Source organism: Rosa chinensis, chromosome 7, assembly GCF_002994745.2.
Source record: "Rosa chinensis cultivar Old Blush chromosome 7, RchiOBHm-V2, whole genome shotgun sequence".
Lineage (NCBI taxonomy): Eukaryota > Viridiplantae > Streptophyta > Magnoliopsida > Rosales > Rosaceae > Rosa > Rosa chinensis.
In genome coordinates, this window is record NC_037094.1 from 28944525 (window position 1) to 28967141 (window position 22617).

Consider the following 22617-nt stretch of genomic DNA (forward strand, 5'->3'; position numbering starts at 1 on the left):
CTACTTTGGGAATTAAGCAGATATGAGTAAAATTAATTTCACGGAGAAGTTGACCTGAATGGAGAAAACTCTGAACTGCTTCAGTAATGTCTGCACCAATAGTGTCCCAATAATGCTGAAAAAAGAGCAGAGGCATGCCATCCGGTCCTGGGGATTTGGTGGGATACATTTGAAACAAGGCAGTCCTCACCTCCTCCTGTGTATAATTAGCACACAATTGTACATTCATTGCCTATGTTACACATGGTTGTATAGCTGCTAAAGTGTCGTTCACTGCCTCAACATCAATATTCGAAGTTGTAAACATCTTTTGAAAATAAGTAGAGATAACTCGTTCCAGACCTGCGTCGTCATCACACCAATTCCCATTCTCATCATAGAGGCCATGAATGAAGTTTTTCCTCTTTCTATTAGCAGCCTTTCGATGAAAAAAGCTTGTGTTCCTATCCCCCTCCTTCAACCATGTCACTTTGGATCGTTGCTTCCAAAAGGATTCTTCTTGTGAAAGAAGCCTCTGCAACTTGCTCATCAGCACTAGACTAAATAGTAGTTTGTGGTCTAACACTTAAATATAACTACTTACACTAAACAATCTATCAAGCAAATATTTATACGTTAAAATTAAAATATAGTTTCTTTAAAAATAAATTTTGTAATCATCACATAATTGATAATTCAAGGTATACTTTTGTAACTTTGGTAAATCATTGATTCGATAAGTAATTCATAATCATAATTAAGCTCTCCGGTCCTAGCACCATCTTCATCTTCTTCTTGACCTTCTGACATCACAAAAACTTTCTTCATTCTCTATCAGTGACTAGAAAAAGGGAGATGATGGCATATATAGGCAATCATGTTATTAGACATCAAGTTCTTTTTATAGGTTTAGAGAGAATTCTAGAACAAGCTGTTTTGAAAAATACAGTGGGTTTCTTATCTAAACAAAAACGATGGGCTCCAAGTCCAGTGTTCAATCTACAATTTTTTTTACACATATTAAAATTACATATTTGGCAAGTACGTAAATTTGGTCTTGGGTGTTTTATTGTTGCTTAAGGAAATGATTTATAATGGGCTTTATGTCCGGTATTCGGTCTACAATTTTTTTCCACATATTGATATTATCTATTTGGCAAGTACATAAATCTGGTCTTGGTTGTTTTACTGATGCTTAAGGAAACGATTTATAATGGGCTCTAAGTCTAGTATTCGATCTACGATTTTTTTCCACATATTGATATTATCTATTTGGCAAGCACGTAAATCTGGTCTTGGTTGTTTTATTGATGCTTAAGGAAACGATTTATAATGGGCTCTAAGTCTGGTATTCGATCTACGATTTTTTTCTACATATTAATATTATCTATTTGGCAAGTACGTAAATTTGGTCTTGGTTGTTTTACTGGTGCTTAAGGAAACGATATATAATGGGCTCTAAGTCCAGTATTCAGTCTACGATTTTTTTCCACATATTAATATTATCTATTTGGCAAGTACTTTTACTGTGCTTAAGGAAATGATTTATAATATTAAGGCATGCTCACCTAAGGGATAGTTTTTAAGGGATTATGAGGGACAAGTGAATCTGATGGCTGAAAATAAATGCACAGTTTTAAGTTTTTACAATTTCTGCTTTTATATTTAATACATGTGGTTGAGATGCATTTGTCTCTCATAGTCCCTTAAAACTGTCCCTTAGGTGAGCAAATCTGATATGAATCTTTGAAGTTATTGTAATCATTATGAAACAATCGAATTTAACAAAATATTTTATACTTATTATAATTATGATTATTATTTTAGGAAGATCAATTCTAAATTTGCAAGGCTCTTTCCTAATATTTTATGGTGCAGTTCGACACGGTGGCTCTTTGTGATGGGGTGCTACGAATCGATCCATGAAAATTTGATAAAGTCATGGTGCTTGTTGTGTCCTATGATGGTCTTTCAAATCATACTTCACTCAACCTCAACAAAATTAGGATTTGGATATAACTGCACAATCTTCACCGGTCCTGAAAACGAAGAAGGTGGTTAAGTACATATCATATATGGTTACCACGATTGATAGATTCAAAGTGGTACCAATTCTATCCGTAGTTTAGGTTCAAGTCGATCTTGTTGTGGATTAGATTGTCTGGTTGATGTGATCCTTCAAAATAGTGCATATGACGATAATTTGAAGCTTGTTTTTACAATGAGAAGATTATGGTCGTCTGTAATCGGTGCTAGAGTTTGGAATATCCTCTTAGTGGATGCTTAGGTGCGGTGGTGATTAACAACGGATCTGGTCAACTAAGTACTAGCTCTACGGGGATGGTTTTGACTTTTGTAGTTTCGAGGGTATCACCTCCCTCAAGATTGAATGGATGGATCAACTCAAATGGTTTTCCTTGCTCAGATTCCAAAATCAACGGATAACTTTCTAACCAGCTGAGGTTTCTTAGGACCAACAACCATTGTTCTCTCTTTCGCCTCAATGAGGCGACATAATCGATTTGACTCGCAAAAGCACGATACCTACCTTAGTCAAAGAAAACCTTAATGGGTTAGGGTTGAGAATAGCTTACAAAAGGCTCAAATGATCCAATCTAAATCTCTTACTGTCTTACATGCTCTCAAGAGAATATTGTTGTATCATACCCAACTACTCATTTTGGACTCAAACAATTGATGGACTCCGCCAACTTTACCTACTAGTGGCCCATCCACTAGGTGCCAAAAACAAACCAAAGGTCTCCAAGTATGATGGGCCTATAGGAAAGAAGACTCTATGGCCTAAGATCGTGGGGATGACCATATTGGAAACATCATTAGAGCAGCTTAATAATTTATTTCGGTTGCTCATTGTATGTAAATTGTTGAATACTTAGGTGATGTCTTCCTGACGAACCCCAAAAGGGGTAAGACATCATTTGTAACTTCTGGTTCTCAATATATTGTCATCTTTCGACAATTTTTTTTTTGTATTTTGTATTTTTTTTTAAAAAAAAACCTCTTAGCCCAACCCATCTTTACATATGTTAGTGAGAATCAAACTCATGACCTTTATAATGTTGGAATTATAACTTACCAACAGGTCATCAGCTCACCGGCAAAAATGATTCAACATGTAATTAATAATTGTTCAACCAAAAATAAAAATAAAAAGGTAATTAACAAGTATGGTTCTCACATCTGTTACATATCTGTCAACATATCTAAGGAGTCATAATAAACCAAATGTTTTTTTTTTTTTTAAATAATAATTCAAATTTATCATGAAATGAAATTCAGACAGCACTGGAAGTTTTTCTTTCCAAAGTTGGAAAATTAGGAAAATTGTTAATAAAAAAGATGTGTTGATATTTTTGAGTTTTTCAATTGGAGTACCGTTTTGATAATTATGTTTTACCAAGGGGAGTGAAATTTGCACTTCCCTTTTTGTAAACCACACTCCCATTATCTCATTTCTTCATTAAATTTTCCAAATTATCCCTATCATCTTCTTATATTTTCTTTGCCACTCATTGCATTCCATAAAACAACTAGATCGTCTCATCTTTCTCTATAATTTTCTCTCTCTTCCCATATTGACTCGTAGACCAGAAATATCCTCTATCTACCAGTCTTGTTATTCTTAACACAAGGATTAGAATACTTCGAGTTCAACTTCGATAGACCAGAAAATGGATAGAAGATAATTTTGGTATTCGAGAAGCTGGTGATTAATTATTGAAAGATTTCCTCGAGTTATTCCTAATGGTTAGAAAACTTCGACAATATTTTCGATAATCAACTCGAGAAGCTTGGCAGATTCATGAACGCCGTCTTCAACGCATTTAAACTAAGCTGGGGTTGATTGAAAACATAGGTTTGGAAATTGAAAATATGGGTTGATTGAAATTCTCCGATTTGGAGATGAGGTGATCATTTCCACCTTAAATTTAGGCCCCTTTAGTGTTCTGACCACAAATTAGAAACTCAATTGTTAAGCAATGGCAGCAGAGCCTTCATGATTGAAAAGGACGAGGAGAAGTTTTCCCATAAAACTCACAATGTGAGAACTAAAGAACAGAAAAAAAAAATGAAGAAATACCCATATTTTTGGAATAAATGACAAAAGGAGTGTGGTTTACAAAAAGGGGAGTGAAATCCCCTTTACGAACTGTGAGTTTATGGAATGGAAGACTTTAAATAAAAATAAGGATTAAATTCAGTTTACTCCCCTGAACTTTGGGCCCAAAATCAGATTGGTCAATCTTTCTGAAAATCGATTACGATGGTCCCTATACTCTCGAATGACATCAGCCGAGTCCAAAATTTGAATTTGACTAGAAAGATGATGTCATATGTGTGAGCCCCGGAAAATTTATCGAGCTTAAATTGAGATCGTTCAACAAGTTATTTATTTACGATCTCGGTAATTGTCGGAGTGCTCGAGAATATTTTCAGAAATTTTTGTACAGTGAAATCCTCGATTTAAGGATTGGATAATAAAGTGCACGACACGACGAGTTCGTGGGACTTTTCGGGGAATTTTTCGGATACCCGACCTATTTGTTATGATTTTCCGAAGTTTTGAGATTTTAGAAAGTAATTAAGGAAAAAGAAAATGGGTGGAGCGATCCTAGCCATCCACAAACCCACCGCTATCACAGCCGTCGAAATTAAGTTAGAGCAGCCTATAAAGAGGCCTTGTCTCGGTTAGACGACCAGAAGGATCGAGAGAGAAGCTCGAAGCTTCTGACCCGAAACGGAGTCGCCGACCCGAGAATGAAACCCGACCAAAGTGGTGTCGTCCGGCCACCGATCGACGACTGACGACCACCATCTTCTTAGTCTCACCGTCGCCAATAGCCTCCTATCCTTGGATCGTCCATGCAACGATCGTGAACGGAGAGTCGAAGGCGAGAAGCAGCGTCTGCTCCACCAGTTCTGTGGTGGTTTCCGGCCACTGTCTGGGCCGCCTTCAGTATGGAACTTCCTCCTCTCGCCTTTCTCTACACACTAGATTAATTAGTCTTTGAAATTGGTGGGGTTTTGACGATTTCGTTTCTGGTATTCATCTCGGGCTGCCGTGTTCTTCGACACCGGTGACCTTCCCGGCCATTCTGGGCTTGGTTTTCACCTTGGCTGCATTTGTGGACCAGAAATCAAGATTCTTGCTGGGCTATGGGCGTCAAAATCCTCAACTCATCAACATTCCAGTTCTAGCAAGGGGTTCTGTAAACCCGAGCTTGATCAACGTAGACTTTCGAAGGTATAATTCCAAACCTTGAATTCAAAGGTTGCTCTTGTGATAAATTCGAAAATTGTGGACTGAAGAGCTCTTGAATTATTTCTGTCCTGGAGATTTGGTTGAATCATGGTGTTATGCATAGTTTGATCGAGTTGTGTAGTTTGGGGATTTCTTTGCAGATTGTAGTACCGGAGGTAATATCGAGATTTTGATGGAAATGTTTCTGTTTGTTGGTTGGAGAATCGATTGAGTTATGGATTGAGAAATTGGTTGTATTGTTGATCGGAGATTGTGAGTGCGTGTGTGAGGTTTCTGTGAAATTGATTACTGGTCATGAATGAATAAATGGTATTGTGTTGTTATGTTTGATCTGTGGCTATTGTTATTTGAGAGGTAACAACACATAAATTATGAATTGGTTGTGATGTTGAATGCTTGAGAGTGAATTTAAAGGGTGCTAAGGGATGGTTTAAGTTATGTGGGTGTCCATAGTAATTCGATGGAATTTACTATGCGACAAAATGTGAAATGGAAATAAAAGACCAAGTATTGGGTGAATTGGGATAAATCGTTTACGAAATTGGAAACCTGATCTTTGCTTGTGTATATGTTAAATTGATAGTAAATGAAAGGAATTATTATATATGTATAATGGGTGGCCTCAGTAGTTGGGTGCACTCAATGCATATTTGGTCGATACTTTAAACTTCATGTAAATGTTCGGTAATTTGGGGTTTAATTATCGAACTTGTCGCAATTGGTCAAACAATGGTCAAAGTTGGTCAATCCTAGTCAAACCAGGAAAGGTTGCTCAAACCTTGGTCAACTCCTAGTCAAACCAGGAAAAGTTGGTTTGGACGATTTATTATTCGTCAAGATCTCATATAATTGTTCAAAAGATATTGACTATCGAAATGTCAAAATTTAGGACTCCAATTACCCGAGGAACGAAAGGTTCGTGACTCTTGGAGCACGTAAGAGAAAGCATCGGAATCCAGGTAGGGATTCAGGACTCTCCTCGGTTGGTGATTTTCTTATATATTGTTATTAAATGATGCATGTTAGTTGGTATGGTTTGGTATGTTCAAATGCACACTAATCAAACCATGTGAGAAATATGATGGCTTGAGAGCGAAGGGTAGCTCTGACTTCCTTGGGTTCGATCCCCAAAACCTCTGGAGGGTTAGTTACGCCGGTCGTCCGGGTATTTCGATAGTAATAACGGGCCCGGTACGTGTGTGTAGCTAGGTAGTGGACGCTCTCACTACGCTTACCTGGTGATAAATTAATTTGAGGTAAGGTCGTGTAGTGGGTCTATGGGACCGGCCATCAGGTAATACTTGGATTTGGCGCCGTATTTATTTAAGCATCATGCATCGGTTTTCAAGTTGAAAATCATTAAAGTTTGTCGTTCTTTTAAATATTTGGTTTAAATATGTTTTCATACTGGGCAGCCCAAATATTTGTTTATTGGTTTTAAATCTAGTTGAGGTAGAGTTCCTGTAGAGCAGCGAGGACGAAAGCTCACCCCTACAACAGTATGAATGCAGGTACTGTGCACTGGTGACAGGACAGTAGCGGGCGGAGCTGGGTGTGCGGAAGCTCGGTAAAACATCGTTTGGATTTAATTTTAAACTCTCTTTCTCGAACTTCTTGTTTCGGAGCTTGTTGTTATCTAGCCTCGGGTTAAATTTAGTTGAATTCTCTTTCATTGAAATTCACACTTCGTGTGATCCTTATCCAAGTTCTGGACGAACGAAATAGATTTTAGTAACTCAGGTTTTCACCTCAAAAATATTTGTAGCTTCCGCTGTGTTTAGACAGGAAGTTTTCAAACAAAATGCCTAGCGATTCTCTAGGATGTAAATTGATCGTTCGATTTATGTTTTAGAGACTCGCGGCACTGTAACAAGCTTCAGCTGGTGAGGTGCAGCTTGGGACGTTACAATATGCTGAGTTGGAACCGACATAGGGGCCCACTTTTCAGATTTTAAACCCTACAAGGAGGGCAAAATAGACATTTCCAATTTTCTAATTTTTTTTCTCTCTTTTCTTAATTTTTTCTCTCTTAATTTTTTCTTCTTCTCTCTTTTCCTCTCTCCCTCTCTCTCCCCTTCTCTATATCGACGACCACACTTCCACCTCCACCTCCCTTCGATCTGAAGCTCCACACCACGCCATCTCGTTCCTCGTCCTCCTCCTCGATCGGAATTGGCGGCGTAAGCACAAGCTTCTGTAACTTCTCTGGTCGTCGAGGCGCTTATTCGGGAGCATTGAGGTGCTGGGCTCGGAGCGGGTTCGGGCTTTACGGGAGCAGATCCAGAGTTTTGTCATGACGAACTAGGTTTCTGGGAAATCCAATTGGGTTTTGTCATGACGAAATTCAATTTCGGATCCTTCAATTTCAGTGAAAGCTTTTTCTCGATCTGGGTTTGTGATTCAATTTCAAAGCCCGATTTCGGTGTTTTAAGGTCCGGTTTCGAGTAGCAGCAGTGGGGTTTCAAGCTCAGCAAGAAGTTCTCCGATGAGAATTGCTTATAGGTGCAGAGTTGCAGCACAAGATTTTCTATGAAGAATTTGTTATCAAGGCTTTCTACGAGGCTGAGAAAGCACACAGAGGGCAGGTAATTTTGATTTGATTTCTCTGAATGGTTTTTATTTCAGTTTGGGAATTTGGCCAATTGGATTGAGAAGTTGTGTTGCATCTTATTTGCACCATTGTGTTGAAACGGCAGTGTGCTCGCATTGATTAGCGCTAATTAGAAATTTGAGAGGGTGTGGAATTTGGTTGAGAATTTCAGTGTAGTGGATGGTGGGAGCTTGTAAGGTGTGAAAGAGAGAGTTGGGTCACTGGGTGGGGAGGAGAGGATCAAAATTCAGGGCCTAGTCGGAGAAAGAAATCGGAAATTAAAAAGGAACCAGTGTTTCTGGCGGCTCCGGTGATCATCAGCAATGCATGAGGTACAAAAATCGATCACTTTTTCACATTCTACATGATTGTATACATGGTTTTCAATTGCTTGAGTTATGAACGAATTGGTTTTGTTGCTTTTGGTGCCGATGGACCTCACTGTGCACGAGGTTTTCTTGGATTTTTCTAGCAGCTGTTCAAGAGGTTCTGGGCTTGTATCTGGAGTTTTGGAGCGTGATAACCACCTCGTTGGGCTTGTGAATTCAAGTTATACTATGAATCTTGAACTATGAATTGAATGGCTGATTGTGATTATTGATTTGGTTGCTGTCAATCTTTCCAAGGTCGACGGCTAGATCGGGGAGCTTCTTGGAGAGGTGGAGGGCGAGGAGTGTGGTGGAGGAGCTCGGAGGTGGTGTGGAGGTTGAAAAGCTGGAGAGCGACGACATTGATGGATCGCAGGTGGCGCAGTCAACTTGCCGGTGGTCAATAGAGAAAAAAAAAATTAGATTAAATTAAAAATGTCTATTTTGCCCTCCTTGGGGGGTTTAAAGTCGGAAAAGTGGGCCCTTATGTCTGTTCCAACTCAGCATATGACGTCATCTTTAGAGCCAAATTCAAATTTTGGACTAGGGTGATGTCATTTGATAATATAGGGACCATCGTAATCGATTTTCAGAAAGAGATACCAATCTGATTTTAGACCCAAAATTTAGGGGAGTACACTGAATGTAATCCTAAAAATAATGATTGACATGACTTGGCGTGGTTAGACATGTCACAAAGTTATCTTCTAAATTCTATGTGTCATTTGAAATTCATATCTGTCATGAGCTCCGTATTCATAGGGCATGACATTTAGGATATGCCTGAACTTATGGAACATGGAAATATCAAACATATTTTCTAGGTTTTCAACTTTAAAGAACCATAAAAAAAAATAAAAAATTTATGTTAGAGATTTCAGTATTCTGTTAAATGGAATCCATTCTAAAGATCACTTTACTAACGGTGAGATTTAGAAAAATGACAATTTGAACATAAATGAGGCTTTGCATGGTGGAACCCGAGGAATGAAATGGTTTGCTAGAACATGTTAAAGTTTGTCAACATTGTTTGTACTGGAGATGGTGTATTTGGGGAATTCAAAATACTTTTTTCATCTCCCATTGGAAACTTTTATACAAGAAACCAAAAGTAGGTAAGTAATAAAACCAGACAGCAGACTGACTAATCCACACCACGCGCCAAGCAATTTTTCGAAATAAACCCTAAATCAGGCCTCTGCTGAGTTTGCTCGTTGCTAGTTATGGCTCCGACAATGGTGGCCGCAGCTCTATACGGCGTCCTCTGCCAAAAATATTTCTTCTAATCTATCAACATATTTGAATCCAAGATCCTTGTTTGGAATTGTCAAGGCCTAAACAACATTGAAACTCAGGATGTATTGGTGAATATTGTTTGTCAACGAAATTTTGATTTCCTCTTTCTGTTAGGGACATTGGCTGTGCCAATCCTACTAACAATAGTCAGTGATAAACTTGGTTTCGAAGGCTACGTCTGTCAGCCATGGTCGGCAGACTCAAGAGGCCTAGCCTTTCTTTGACGTCATGGCAATGTGGTGCGTATGGAGAACTACTACTATAACCACATTCATGTAGAAATCGCAGAAGAAGGATCTAAGGATGAACTTCATTTTATAGGCCTATACTGTCATGCCTTGTATTTCAACACATTTAACATACAAGTTAAAGAATAACAAATACTCTGGACGTGATAAATCAAACATCAACCAAACATACAAGGGAAATTTTTCTCTTTTTAAACCAAGCATCACACAATACTCTGAACACACAATGTCGAAACCTCATTTCTCTAAGAAGGTTTCTCAATCATAACAACTCACAAACACCACAAGTCATCCCTCTATATTCAACTTTTGAGACAATCCCATTTTGTTTCACTCTTCCATGTAACCAATTTGTCCAAACAAAGGTAGAGTAACCCGAGATTGATTTCTTGTTTGTAATACAACATGTTCTGTCTGCATCCATATGACCACTAAATAAGATATTAAAGATGGTTGAAATTCGTCAAGAAAATTGATATTGACCTTGAAACATGCTAACGATAACCTTTGAATCATCACCTTCTACCTGCAAATCATTAATATCAACAGGAATAGCCCATAACAAACTTATCTTTAAACCAATAACCTCCATTGCCCAAACATTATCAATAGATGTTTTATTTGATATATAAGGCTGGGCTGGGCTGGCCTTAATGAGCATGTATCAAGCATGTTTAGCCATTAGACCGGTTGGACGCCCATGAGCTTTTGGACCCGCGGGGCAAATGACAACCTCTGCCGACAGATTCTTCTTGTAACGGCTCACTTTGAGTCCTCATCCTCGTCTTATCCAACTATCCCTGTTCAATTCCAAACAGAAATGGCCGCTACCACCACCACCACTTCCACTGCTTTAATCAACACCTTGCAACCCTCTTCCCTTCAAAAGCTCTCAAGACCCAAATGGACAGTTACCAACCTTTCTCTCCCAACACCTCCGTCTCGCGTTTTGTTCGCAAATGGGTGCCGTTTAAGGACCCCCCTCACTCGTGTCTCCTCCTCTCAAAGTTTCCCCACCGTCCCCTTCACCGTCAAGGACTACGAGGTATTTCATCTCACACTTGCTTACTGCAAAGCTGACCATGGATATGGTCGAGTATGATTGACAAATGAGTTTTCTCTGCAAATTACTCCCACTAATATGAATTTAGACAGTGGGAAATACCCAAATTCTTTTATTGCAACCAATAACACTTGGGAAAACTTACACCTCTAGCTAGAAGCTCCAGATCATATCTGAGTTTACAAAGTAGAGCAACTAATTATGTTCCGACGTATCGGTTTCTTATGTTCATATATTTTTCACAAAACAATAAAAGGAAGGAGCTATTTACAAAGCTAGAATTAAAGCCATGCCTCATAACTTCATGGAGGTGTTGGGGGCTTCGAAGAGCTCCACATGATCGAGACCTAAAAGCCTGCACATGCATGCATCCTAATCAATGTGTTTATGATCTTCTTGGACATTATATTGGTAAATCCATTACTCATTGTATAATAAGCCAAATATATAAAACTGGTGGAAATTTAAATGTATAACATGCGATCCTGCTCAGACTTCCAGTCTTCTTGTCTGCTGCTGAGTTTGTCCTGCAAAAAATATTCAGTGGAGTGGATTAAACTTAGGCTGCACAGTTAAGTATGTTATCCGTAAACGGTTTTTTTTTTTCTTCTAAATGATCAAGTTACATGTATTTGTGTGTTTGACAAGAAACATCCAACTTTATTTGAACATATGTTGATAAACTCTAATAAGTAGTGAAGCAAAATTCCTCCTCGGAAAAGTTTTTTTTCCTCTACAAATGGCTTCTCTTTTTCTTGTCCTACAACAGTTTTACTTTATTTTGTCTCGTATGGACTACTTATGTGAAACATACTGCAGTTTCTTGATGGTTCTACTGAGGTGGAATTGAGATTACAGCTGGGGGGACGAAACATCACAAACTCCAGAGACATTTTTGTGGATGCAAATGGCTCCTCTTTAATAATAAAAGTACAGCACTCTGGGTCTTTTGTCACACTTATGGAAACTAATCAACTGTTTGAAAAAATAAAGCCTGCTGAAACAATATGGTTTGTGAAACTAGAACACATGAAATTCTATAACCAGATTAGATTTCCACATGTTTAGATGGGTAATTCTTGTTTTGAGCAGGTATATAGATGAAGATCAGCTAGTAATAAACTTGAAGAAGCAGGATCCAGATTTGAAATGGCCTGACATTGTTGAGTCCTGGGAGTCTTTGACCGTTGGATCTATGCAACTTCTGAAAGCAACGTCAATTTACATTGTTGGCGATTCAACTGAAATCAACCAGAAAGTGGCTCAAGAACTTGCGGTTGGTCTTGGGTAATGCTTTACATTTAAAAACTATTATTAAGAACAGATTAGGATCCATCTAATTGTTGATTTAAGCGCTCAAGATGTCATATATATTTTTGCTGGATTTTGTTTCCTTTTCCTCTTATAGTAAGTTAGCAACTTAGTAGCTCATGATGGTGACTGTTTATAATAAGAAGTAAGATCTGTGATTTCCAACTGCATGTCTTCATCTTAAAACATATAAATAATCCTTGATTTTTCTGTGTTTTCCCGTTCTTATTAGTTTTCTTTGGTTGACGTGATTTCAGATATACACCACTCACTACTAAGGAGTTGCTGGAAGCATTTGCCAAGCAGAGTGTTGATTCATGTGAGTATTTAGATGGATACTAGACCTCAACTTGCTGTGTTTCCTTTGGTTGATATGCCATTATTGGAAGCTGAACTAGCGGTCAGTATCACCATCATCTTTATTCCTGGGGTGTGCACTATGTAACTTAGCTGTCAGTTTTAGATGTTATACTTTATAACTTATGACTTTGGTGCAAAACAATGGTAGATTGAATGATGATGATTAGAATGGCCATGACAGATTGAGGAGTAATGGAGTACAAACACGTGAACAACCTATGCAACAAATAGGAGTTTTCAGATTGCTACTAATGGGCATTAGATGCCTATACTGCAAATGGAATGTGTCTAAACTTTGATTTTTCATCTAACAAAGAAATATAAATGAAACACTTAAAATCACTGAATGGTTGATATCTTTTTTGTGGTTGTGCATCATAAAATGACTGCATGACATGGGTAAAAACAAAAGAATGGTTTGACTTGTGTTTAGTTTGTTTCAGTATCCTGAGTTCTAACAAGCAGCAAAATTGCTTCTGTTCCGCAGAGAGGCAGAATTGTTTCAGTATCTTGATTTTATATGTTTCCCCCTGTCTTTCTGTTGTTTAATACCCTGCTTTCCACATTTTATCCATGTTTGTTTGTTAATTACTCGTTTTGTACATCCAACCTGAAATTTACTCATGGATGCTTTTCTTTAGACAAACACCCTACCCTCAAAAGGATCTAGTTGCTAGTGATTACCCTGTAGATAACTATTGATCCATCATAATTAACAAGTTTAACCAATTCCAGGGCTGCTTGCTGAAGGTTCTGAATCTGTAGTAGAAGCAGAAAGTGCTATATTAGAAAGTTTAAGTAGGTACTATCTCTCAAATCTCAATAGATTTCCTTTTTCTGTTTCTCTTTTATGGGAACATATTTGTCACCAATGAATAACTTTTAATGGGCTTTGTTGGTCTTTACAGTCATGCTAGGGCAGTAATTGGTACATTAGGAGGCCAGCATGGAGCTGCTGGAAGAGCTCATAAATGGCGTCATCTTTATGCAGGATTTACTATCTGGCTGTCACAAACTGATGCTACAGGTAACCTTCTTTGATCTTTCCTTCATTGCTTTTGCTTGCCTTGTTATGGATAAGAAACTTCTACAGCTTCCAGTGGCTGTCATGCTTTGATATAATCATTTCTAAATTGTTTTCTAGTGTTATTAGGTATAAAGCGATAAACACCCCAGTGAAAAAGAAATTCCATAAGATCTCATGCACAAAAATAATTTATTGACTCTCCCTCTTGAATCATCAAATTCAACACTGAAGCGAACATCATCAACATACATTTCCGTAGTTCTTAACTTTGGATGTCATTGTTTGTAATACAGATGAAGATTCTGCAAAGGAAGAGGCCAGGAGTCATATCCAAGATGGTAGAGTAGCTTACTCAAATGCAGACGTTGTTGTCAAGCTACAGGGTTGGGATGTAGATCATGTTAAAACTGTGGCTCAGGCATGCTTGAGTGCACTTAAACAATTAGTTCTGTCAGACAAGAAGCTTCCAGGTAATGAATTATCACAAGCTTGTGCTTCACTTTGTTTATAGTTCAATTTTTCATTTCTTGTCCAAAGAAAAAGAAGAAAGAACACTTTGAAAGGTATGGCAACTTCAAGAAGTGGGAACTATAATTTTGCGTCTAACAATGTAATGATGTCTACTGGAATGTCAAATATAAGATATTCAAATTAATAGGCCCCCATAAGGGTTTTGAACAATGCAAATGTATGGTTATTTGTATAATGCTTATAACCTCCTTCGGTCGTCGTGTATCGTGAAGGTAAGAAGAGCCTCTACATACGCTTGGGATGCCGAGGTGACTGGCCAAACATCAAACCTCCTGGGTGGGATCCCTCAGCTGGAGATGATGCATCTCCAGGTGGATTTCAATAAAATACACTGCAGTTACATCAGAGATTTTGATCCAAACATGTCAATGATAATATTTTGATGAGTACGGTGGTTTTGTAGCTCAAATGTAAGCATATATTGTGAATTACAAATGCAACATTATGTAAGCATTTATTTTGCTAGCATATTCTGAAGAAAATCATCTTATGTAAGACCTTGTTTGCTAGCATATATTGCTCATTCTCTTTCTAGGTTGTGCTGAATTACTTGGAATTGCAACATGTTTTCTCTGTGCAATGGTTGGACTAGATAACTGATCATTCTTAGTGTTCTCAAATGTTCCCAAATGCAAAATCTCATAATATTTCTGTTAAAAACAACTCATCTGAACTGCATGTTGGCTAGCTCCCAGTGAAGCTTCAGACTTGTTGGATACTTGTGTACCTGATCATTCTAGTTTGTTAATGATAGAAATATTTTTGATTTGAAGTTTGGGCATTAAATTAGAATTACTGGAATACACCACTAAACTTCAAGTACTTTTGGTTTAACTTATCCAAATGACATGAAAAATAACATGTATTGTCATTAGACTTATTACAATATGAAGCATTCTCATAAAATCCAAACTGAAAGTATTATATCTCAGCACAAAAAATAAGGCAAATATCATTTAACCCTCTTCATCTAATGAAACAAATAAAAAAACTAAACTGACATATAAACAAAAATATTGGTAAATATCTCAAGTTCAAATCTTCTCTCCTCTAGGTTAAAAGAGATTCGAGAATCCGGGCTATCGGCTTTGTATTATGAAGTCAATTGGTCTGCTTCACACTGCGGTCCAAATATTTTGTATACATTCTCGACTTTTATACACGGCCATTTCTTAAACTACCCTCTGTGCTTGATATAAAAATAAACACACGAGATTTAGTATTACTAAGAGCGTGGTTACCCAAGAGAGTGCAAGAGCCTAGTGTCGCCAGTCTGTTTCACGTCATTTTGGAGCGTGTTACCAGTCATGTAAAATCTAATCCCATTCACCCTGATCAAACAGCCCTATACCATTTCTAACATACCCTTCTAAGGACATGGAATATGGCACAGTCAAACATGTATAAATGCCGTTATTGCAGATCATCATACAATATTCCTCCCAATGCAGGCAAGAGTCAATTTTCCCTTTTCCTTCTAAAATAGGAGCAACAGTCAGCCGTTCAAATTCAGATGGGAATATACAGCCAAATAGGTACTCAAAATTCATATAATGCCTGCTATTTTGTGGCAATTCACAGAGCAGGTTATTCGCTCCCATTTCAGCTCACTCCACTATAACTAATTGTTAAATATACTTTCCCAAGGGATCCAGCCAAAGTCATGGAATTGGAAGGGTAAAATATCCAACAGATTAAACAAATGGATTTACTAGATTTGAAATTCCAAGCTTCCCAAAATTTGCAAGAAAACTTGAATTAACATTTTCATATGCTTCATATGCTACCAGTTCTCGATCCAATTCAGCTTTACACTCAGAGAGTTCACACAAGGTTTCAGTACAAAGCATAGATCAACTCAAAATTTAGAAGAAAACTACTTTAAGAACATAGCCATTTCCATTTGTCCAATGGTAATATGGTTCACATCATGTCGACATATTAGGGGAGCAGCAACCTTACCAAACATCTGCCAGACCCTAACAACAGTCAGAGATCCAACCACCAATTTTAACAAATCAAGCAGCATCATATTCTTCTTCCTGCTTTGGCAGTTTCATAGGGCACGCAGATCTTGGTGGTAGCTGTGAAAATGACCAGTCATGAGTTAATAACTATTAATATCAACAAATACAAATTATTCATCAGGAAACCTCTATGCCAATTTTACTTGTAAGCCTCCCTTTCGGAGTAGAAAACAAGTATTGAGGATGGGATTTTATTGCTCAGCACACACCCAACTGCATATAGATACACCATATAAAGTTTTTTATTCTAAAAATATATATGGCATGTGGGAAACACGAGGGGATGGGGCTGAGAAAATCTATAGATGAAAAAGAAAAAAAAATATCATACACTGAGAAAATTGCTGAACGAAGAAGACTCCCTGACAAAAGGATGAGGGCAAGCATTGAATACAACTACAAGCAACAAATTATGAAAAAGACCAGGCAAAGGGAAGCCAGCCACATATAGGTGCCAAATTAACTGTGAAAGCAAGTCGAGCTTGTCTTCCACAGGCCAGCCACGAACATACACAATACAGACATTGATCCACATGAACATCTCCATGTATGTATCCATCACCAGTAAATCCTCATATGGGCAACATTTACCTTGCACTGAAGGCTCATTATGGTTGACCTCAGCAAGGCATCTCCAACAATTGCTCTTAACTTCTGAATAAAACCATCCCGGCTGATCTTCTTGCACTAATAAAGTGACCAACAAGAGAAACAATCAATATACACGAAATTATCACAAACATCAAAATACCAAGAATCCAAAATTACATACCCTGAATAGATCATAGTGAACATTAACCAATTTCATATCTTTCGGAGCAACTTCTTTTGAAATAGCTTCAAATAGCGCTTTAAATGGCATCCATGGGGATTTTGGAGTTGTCAAAGAGCTTGAGCCAATTTCAACAGGCTTTTCCTGTGATTTCTCATATTCTAAAGCTGGCCTAGGATGCCTCCCCTACAGAAAGAACTGAAGGTATCAGAGTATTGAAATTTTTCGAAACAGTGACAAAGGAGACCAACACCTCAAGAATACAACTAGTGGATCTTTAGCTAAACAAGTTGTACAAAAAACTGGAACAGAAAAGTATTCCAATAGTACTCCACCCTTTGACTCACAACTAGTAGATTCCACATGTCATTGAACCTGACACAGAGGTGTTCCAACAGCACACCATCCTTGGGCTAAAACTAGTAAATTCCACATGTCAATGAACCTAGCACAACCATCAATCTTGCCCTAGTTCGAGACTCTATTAAGCAAAGTAAGCCTCACATTCTACTTCAATATTAAGAGAAAGAAAAGTCAAGTACATGGATGTCTTAGTGTTGGGAATCAAGTCCAGTTCTTCTCTGAAGGCCCACTAGATTTCAGAGAGAAGAATTACTAAATAAAAAAAGAGAGGTATCATAGAGAAGAATAATTATGGGATTTTGATGGCATCTAGAGCACCGCAAACAGTTTGTCTTTGCTGAATTGAACTAAGAGGCAGTTTAGGCGATCTACAGTGCCAACATCAGACAAGTCCTCCTTCAAAGTTGGATAGGCACAACAAAATGCATATAAAGCCAATGTCAAACATTCTTGCAAACACGAGGACAATGATAGTATGAGTCGGAATAGAAAACAATAAACTGAAGTTTCAATGCAATAGAGGGCTTACTGGTTCCATTGGCGAGCCGTTGAACTGCAACTGGCCTGGACACTCATCACTAGTTGTAATTCCAGAAAGATAACCTCTGCTTTCTGTAACCATGGTCCCTGTAGTAGCACCAAAAAGTTCTAGTGGTCCTACTTAAAATTTTCTAATCAAAATTGGTCTAAAAAAGGTCTCCATGAACCACAAGGTCCCCAGAAAGTAAAAAAACCCACCAGAGATTTGGACCAGTAAGTCATAACTCATAGGCAGATATACAATGAGTAAAAAGGATGGCCTATTTCATATAGAGATAGCATGACTGAAAAAAGATGGCACAGCCTGCTTAAAACCTTCTGATTGCATTATCAGAAGCTAATTGAATAGGATATGAAAAAATGAATGCAAGTCCAAATTTTTCAAATTACCGTTTTCCAAAGTTCATTTGGCTCCATAAATCAAGCGGAGTGATTTTCACACTTGCCATGTCTCCATTTGCACTATCTGTTTCAATTTCTTATTTCCACATTCAATCTTTGAGTTTCAATGTTCTGTCATGTTTTAACTTTATATGAAACCAAGCTAACACTGCCAGCTCCAAGAGAAAGGGCATACTATGCTTCTTCTTTTTATCCCTTCAATGATTTGATCACACGAGAGGTTGGATAACCCCCAAACCCAATGGACACTTCCAATTCCCAGCAACGGAAGACTCATCCTTGATTGATTAGAAGAAAGACCCTGGATCTAAATTTATAATCTCATTGGTTGGGAATCAACTGTCAAGTGAACACCACTAGAGGAGTAGAGGGTTCCAGATTGGGCTCTTCAGATACGACCCCCCTTGGCTGTGGGTGGTAGCACATTCCAACCTATAGGCTATAGATATGAAATTCATCTACCATTATTTTCTGACCTTTAAACCTAGAAGTACCATAAATGACATAAATGACTTGAGTTAAACTGTGAGGCCAGCTATTGAAGTTTCTCCTTCATCTATTGAATTTGGGTGTTATCCCACCTTCATTTCTGTCCAGACAACTGAGTGTATTCCAATTTCAAGTAGTTGAGAGAGGCGGCAATGTTAGGTGGGTACATGTGATAAAACATTCTGAGACTAAGAGTAAAGTTGGAAATAAGAACAATTGAGAAAAGGAGTGCAAATGGAGAAATTGGAGTGCAAAAATCACTCCTGAAAATCAAACAAGGAACTAGCAGATGAGGAAAGATATACCACCTTCAGCCTTCAAAGATGTCTTGAAACTGACAACATACTCCGGAAAAATATGGGTGTTCACGTTCATAATCCAAACTATAAGATGGCGTGGATTTTGAAGGTCATCAACTCCACTATCAAATTGTATAGAACTGGGATGGCACTGTCCAGATCCGGGATTGACCATTTCGACATTTCCCATAATAACACGGCATAACATTATGTATCTTATCCCATTTTCGTCATCATCACTGTAACTTGCACTGAAAGAAAACAAGTAGTAAAACCTCTGACAAAGCAAACTACAAAGCAAGAACCCCTAAAAAAAAAACAATGATCCTCCAACAGAGCAAAACCTAGAAGTTTGCTACAGCACCAAAACTTATAAGAAAGAAGATGGGGAGAGCATTGGGGACAACAGTACTGTACTAATATTTTACATCTAATGGACGAAAGTAAACACAGCAGATGATTCTATGGTTGTTGTAATATGCATCTTAGTTCTACTAAAATTCCTTAACATGTACATGAATTGATAGATAGAAAATATATGCAAACCTGATATGAGTGTGATTAACAGATGTCAAGTTAACTCCAGTGCCATTTGAGCACATACTCGTAGGTCCGCCATGCCCAAGCCCATACATCATGATTTTAGATAGTGCATCTTTAGTAACAGCCATCCAACCATACTGGACATTTGGATTCCCGCGGTACTTCTTTGTTAATTCAACCTGCTTTTGGAACAGCTCAGCTTTTGCTTGCATCAAATGACTAGAGCAGTGCTTAATCTCTACTATACATGCATTCAAAGAGGAACCAATGCCCTTATCAAACAGGTCTCGTACTGAATTAGAATCCAGTGTTTCAATGAAAACTGGAGACTCGGTCATTATATTTTCATCAAACCGTAGAGTTCCCTTATTGATTTCCTGCATTTTGGCATCTGATACTTGGTTGCAATAGTCATTTACTTTCTTATAGTCTCGATTACCAAGAGGGGTTTGTTCAATCTTAGTCCTCTTAGCAGGACTATTTGACTCCTCAACACATTCCTCTGTATTGGAGCTATTCAATCCAGTTATTCCAATCTCAAGCTTCAATGTGATATCCTGGGGCCCATTTGCCTCTTTAAGCACAACAGGAAAACCACTCTGCTGTAATTCAGAATCGCAGTACTTTTCATTTTCTAAAAAACAGGAATGAATTTCTGGAAAGAAGCAGCAACCTGCTTCATCAATCCAAGCAATTTGCTTCACTAGACCTGTTTTCACTTCCAACTGTATCATATACAGAATATCTAGCAACAAACGACAGCCATTCAAATCCACTTCTATAGCTGCATTTTTCAGTTGAAAGTGCTCCCTAACCAAGTCAACGATTTCTTGAGGATAGTCTATCCACTCCCCAGATTCATAGTATAGAAATCGCTGAGGAAGCCCACTTTTGCTGAAATTTCTGTAGTTTTTAAGCACAGAGCTTCTGAAGTTCGATCTACACTTGGTTTTGCATTCATCTGATCGTTTACGCTTGCCAAGTTTCTTATATGATGAAGGTGAGCTGGACTGTTGAGACAACACTGTGCGGCTAGCTCTGACTCGAACTGATGCAGTTTTTGTCGCAGTTTTCCCCTTCAAATTGACCACTATTTTGTGGTCATCATCCAAGACCTTAACGCTGTCTGTTTCCATTTATCTACACGGAAAATTTACAGACTAAATCCTAAATACTCTAAGAATAATGTACAAGTATTTTCTTGAGATCCGGGAATGGAGAAATTGTTCCATGGACACAAATTTGCATAGCCTGCATAGAAGACATAGTATTTCTTATTAAACTACTTCTAATTCATCTACCAGAAGGTAAAATCTGCACATAAATGTAATTACCAGTGAGCTTAATCATGTATCATCTCATACTACATGTTGAGTTCCATAATAAAGGTCAGAGATAACAAGTATTATTGACCTCAATATGGAAAAGTAACAAAGAAAAGTTGGGAACTCTTCCCAACCACCATTGATTAGAAGAAACAGGTGAAACCTGATGCCTTAGCATCAAGAAACCTGAATTTGTAATGATAGTCATATGTACATCATCTCGTACAACAGAGAAGCTCAAAATTCTAACTTTAAAGTGTTGGTTCAGAATCAGGCACAAGAACGAAGAAGACTTGGCCTTCTAACTGAGAAGCAAATATAAACAACAGAACCATAGGAATAAACACACAAAATGGTACCGTATTCTGTAGTTACAGGCCATATTGTACAAGTCATGTTTCTGAACAACATTTTATGTGCGAGTCACCAGCAAACAGAAATTCTTCTTGCAATGACTGAAAGGAAACCCACTACGGAATATAAGAATTAAAAGAATCAAATGAAGAAAGATAGATACCGATCAAGGGAAACTACCTTTATTTCTTTCTTTCACCAATTAACTGTATCGATCCTGAGACAATTAAAACACACCCTCAGTCAAAAAGTTTGTATGTAATACACTGAAATTGAAGCAAATAAAATAATAACAATAATAATAAAATAAAAACACTCACACATCTATTCTACCACTAGTTCTACTCGGCAATAATATGAGGCGGTGGACTTGGTTAATAAAGTTCTGTAGATGAGTTTGACTACCCAAATATGAATTACCTGCCAAAGAAAACAAGACCATGAGTACCAATTCTATAAAAATCATACAGACTAAAGCCAAAACCATCAAAATTGAGGGAATCATGGATTTTTCAGTTTCAATAAAAACGAAAAAATTCAACATATTGGTCAAAAAATTCCAATTATTCACACAAGAAAATTTATATAATCAATTTGTCAAATCCGATTTATATTCTGCATCATCAAAATCACCAAGTCAAATATGAAAAGAAAAAAGCGAATTTGAATCTGATCGCGGCCATCCTACTTCAGGATGAGAATTAGTTGCAGCACAACAAAATCAGTGATTCCAAATTCAAAACACCAAAGAATAATCAAACTACTACCAAGATCAAAGCCCTAACTCAGATGCATCTAGAAATTAACCCAAAAAAAACTGCAAAACAGACCTAAGAAACACAAACATCGAAGAGATGAAGAACAAATAAGAAGGACCTGAATTGAATTGATCTAGTGAAACAAACAAAAAGCCCTCAAGATGGAGAATCAAAGGCTTACTTTGAACAGCGAACAAACACCAAAAGAACGTGAGGCTACAGCTAAACCTACCAAAGCATAAAGCAATTTCGGATTTTGTTTTCTTTTTCCCAAAGTTCTGATGGCGTATTATAACGGGTCATGGGTCTTCGGTTTTCCCTTATCTGGGCTGAAGTGGAACCGCTAAATCAGAGCCGTTGACTTGATCTTGCGGCTCAGTGGAAGGTTCGCCCTGGTGTGACGCACAAGGCGGTCTAAAAGATAAATAATAAAAATTGAAATGTCTACCGTAGACATGTTGCATTTCTTTTTTGGTGAGGTGTGGGGTATAGAGAAAGGACAATTCCTTGAAAAGACAATTACTTTTCTTAAAGCAAGCAAAAAACTTTATTGAGAACCTTAATAAAAGTGATTACAATCAAATCGTAACGTATTCAGAGTAGTACTAGTTAGTCTATGTGCCACTCCATTATAAGTTCCTGGAGCGTCGCATAAAGTTACATTCTGAATGGTCATGTCAGCCCTCCA

At 37.8% G+C, this 22617-nt stretch overlaps 2 protein-coding genes across 6 annotated transcripts; one reads left to right on the plus strand and one right to left on the minus strand.

The window, feature by feature from the left end:
* Positions 1-10512: 10512 nt before the first annotated feature.
* LOC112179125 (probable inactive shikimate kinase like 2, chloroplastic) lies at positions 10513-14606 on the plus strand. Its single transcript, XM_024317456.2, has 8 exons — positions 10513-10810; positions 11648-11838; positions 11921-12115; positions 12397-12458; positions 13235-13301; positions 13408-13526; positions 13820-13996; positions 14270-14606. The coding sequence occupies exons 1-8, from the start codon at positions 10586-10588 to the stop codon at positions 14380-14382; spliced, it is 1149 nt and encodes a 382-aa protein (XP_024173224.2). The 5' UTR covers positions 10513-10585; the 3' UTR covers positions 14383-14606.
* A 1143-nt stretch (positions 14607-15749) lies between these two features.
* Positions 15750-22261, minus strand: LOC112179123 (inactive poly [ADP-ribose] polymerase RCD1). 5 transcript variants are annotated; one of them, XM_024317454.2, is made up of 10 exons: positions 22111-22261; positions 21492-21591; positions 21352-21388; positions 21177-21272; positions 19496-20743; positions 18959-19200; positions 17749-17846; positions 16857-17042; positions 16676-16771; positions 15750-16141 (listed from the first exon to the last, which is right to left on the minus strand). In XM_024317454.2, the coding sequence occupies exons 5-10, from the start codon at positions 20626-20628 to the stop codon at positions 16076-16078; spliced, it is 1821 nt and encodes a 606-aa protein (XP_024173222.1). In that variant the 5' UTR covers positions 20629-20743; positions 21177-21272; positions 21352-21388; positions 21492-21591; positions 22111-22261; the 3' UTR covers positions 15750-16075. The 5 variants fall into 5 exon arrangements, with proteins under 5 accessions (XP_024173222.1, XP_024173218.1, XP_040367523.1 ...); XM_024317450.2 differs by having other exon boundaries at positions 17749-17876; XM_040511589.1 differs by having other exon boundaries at positions 17749-17876; positions 21177-21287.
* Positions 22262-22617: the final 356 nt, after the last annotated feature.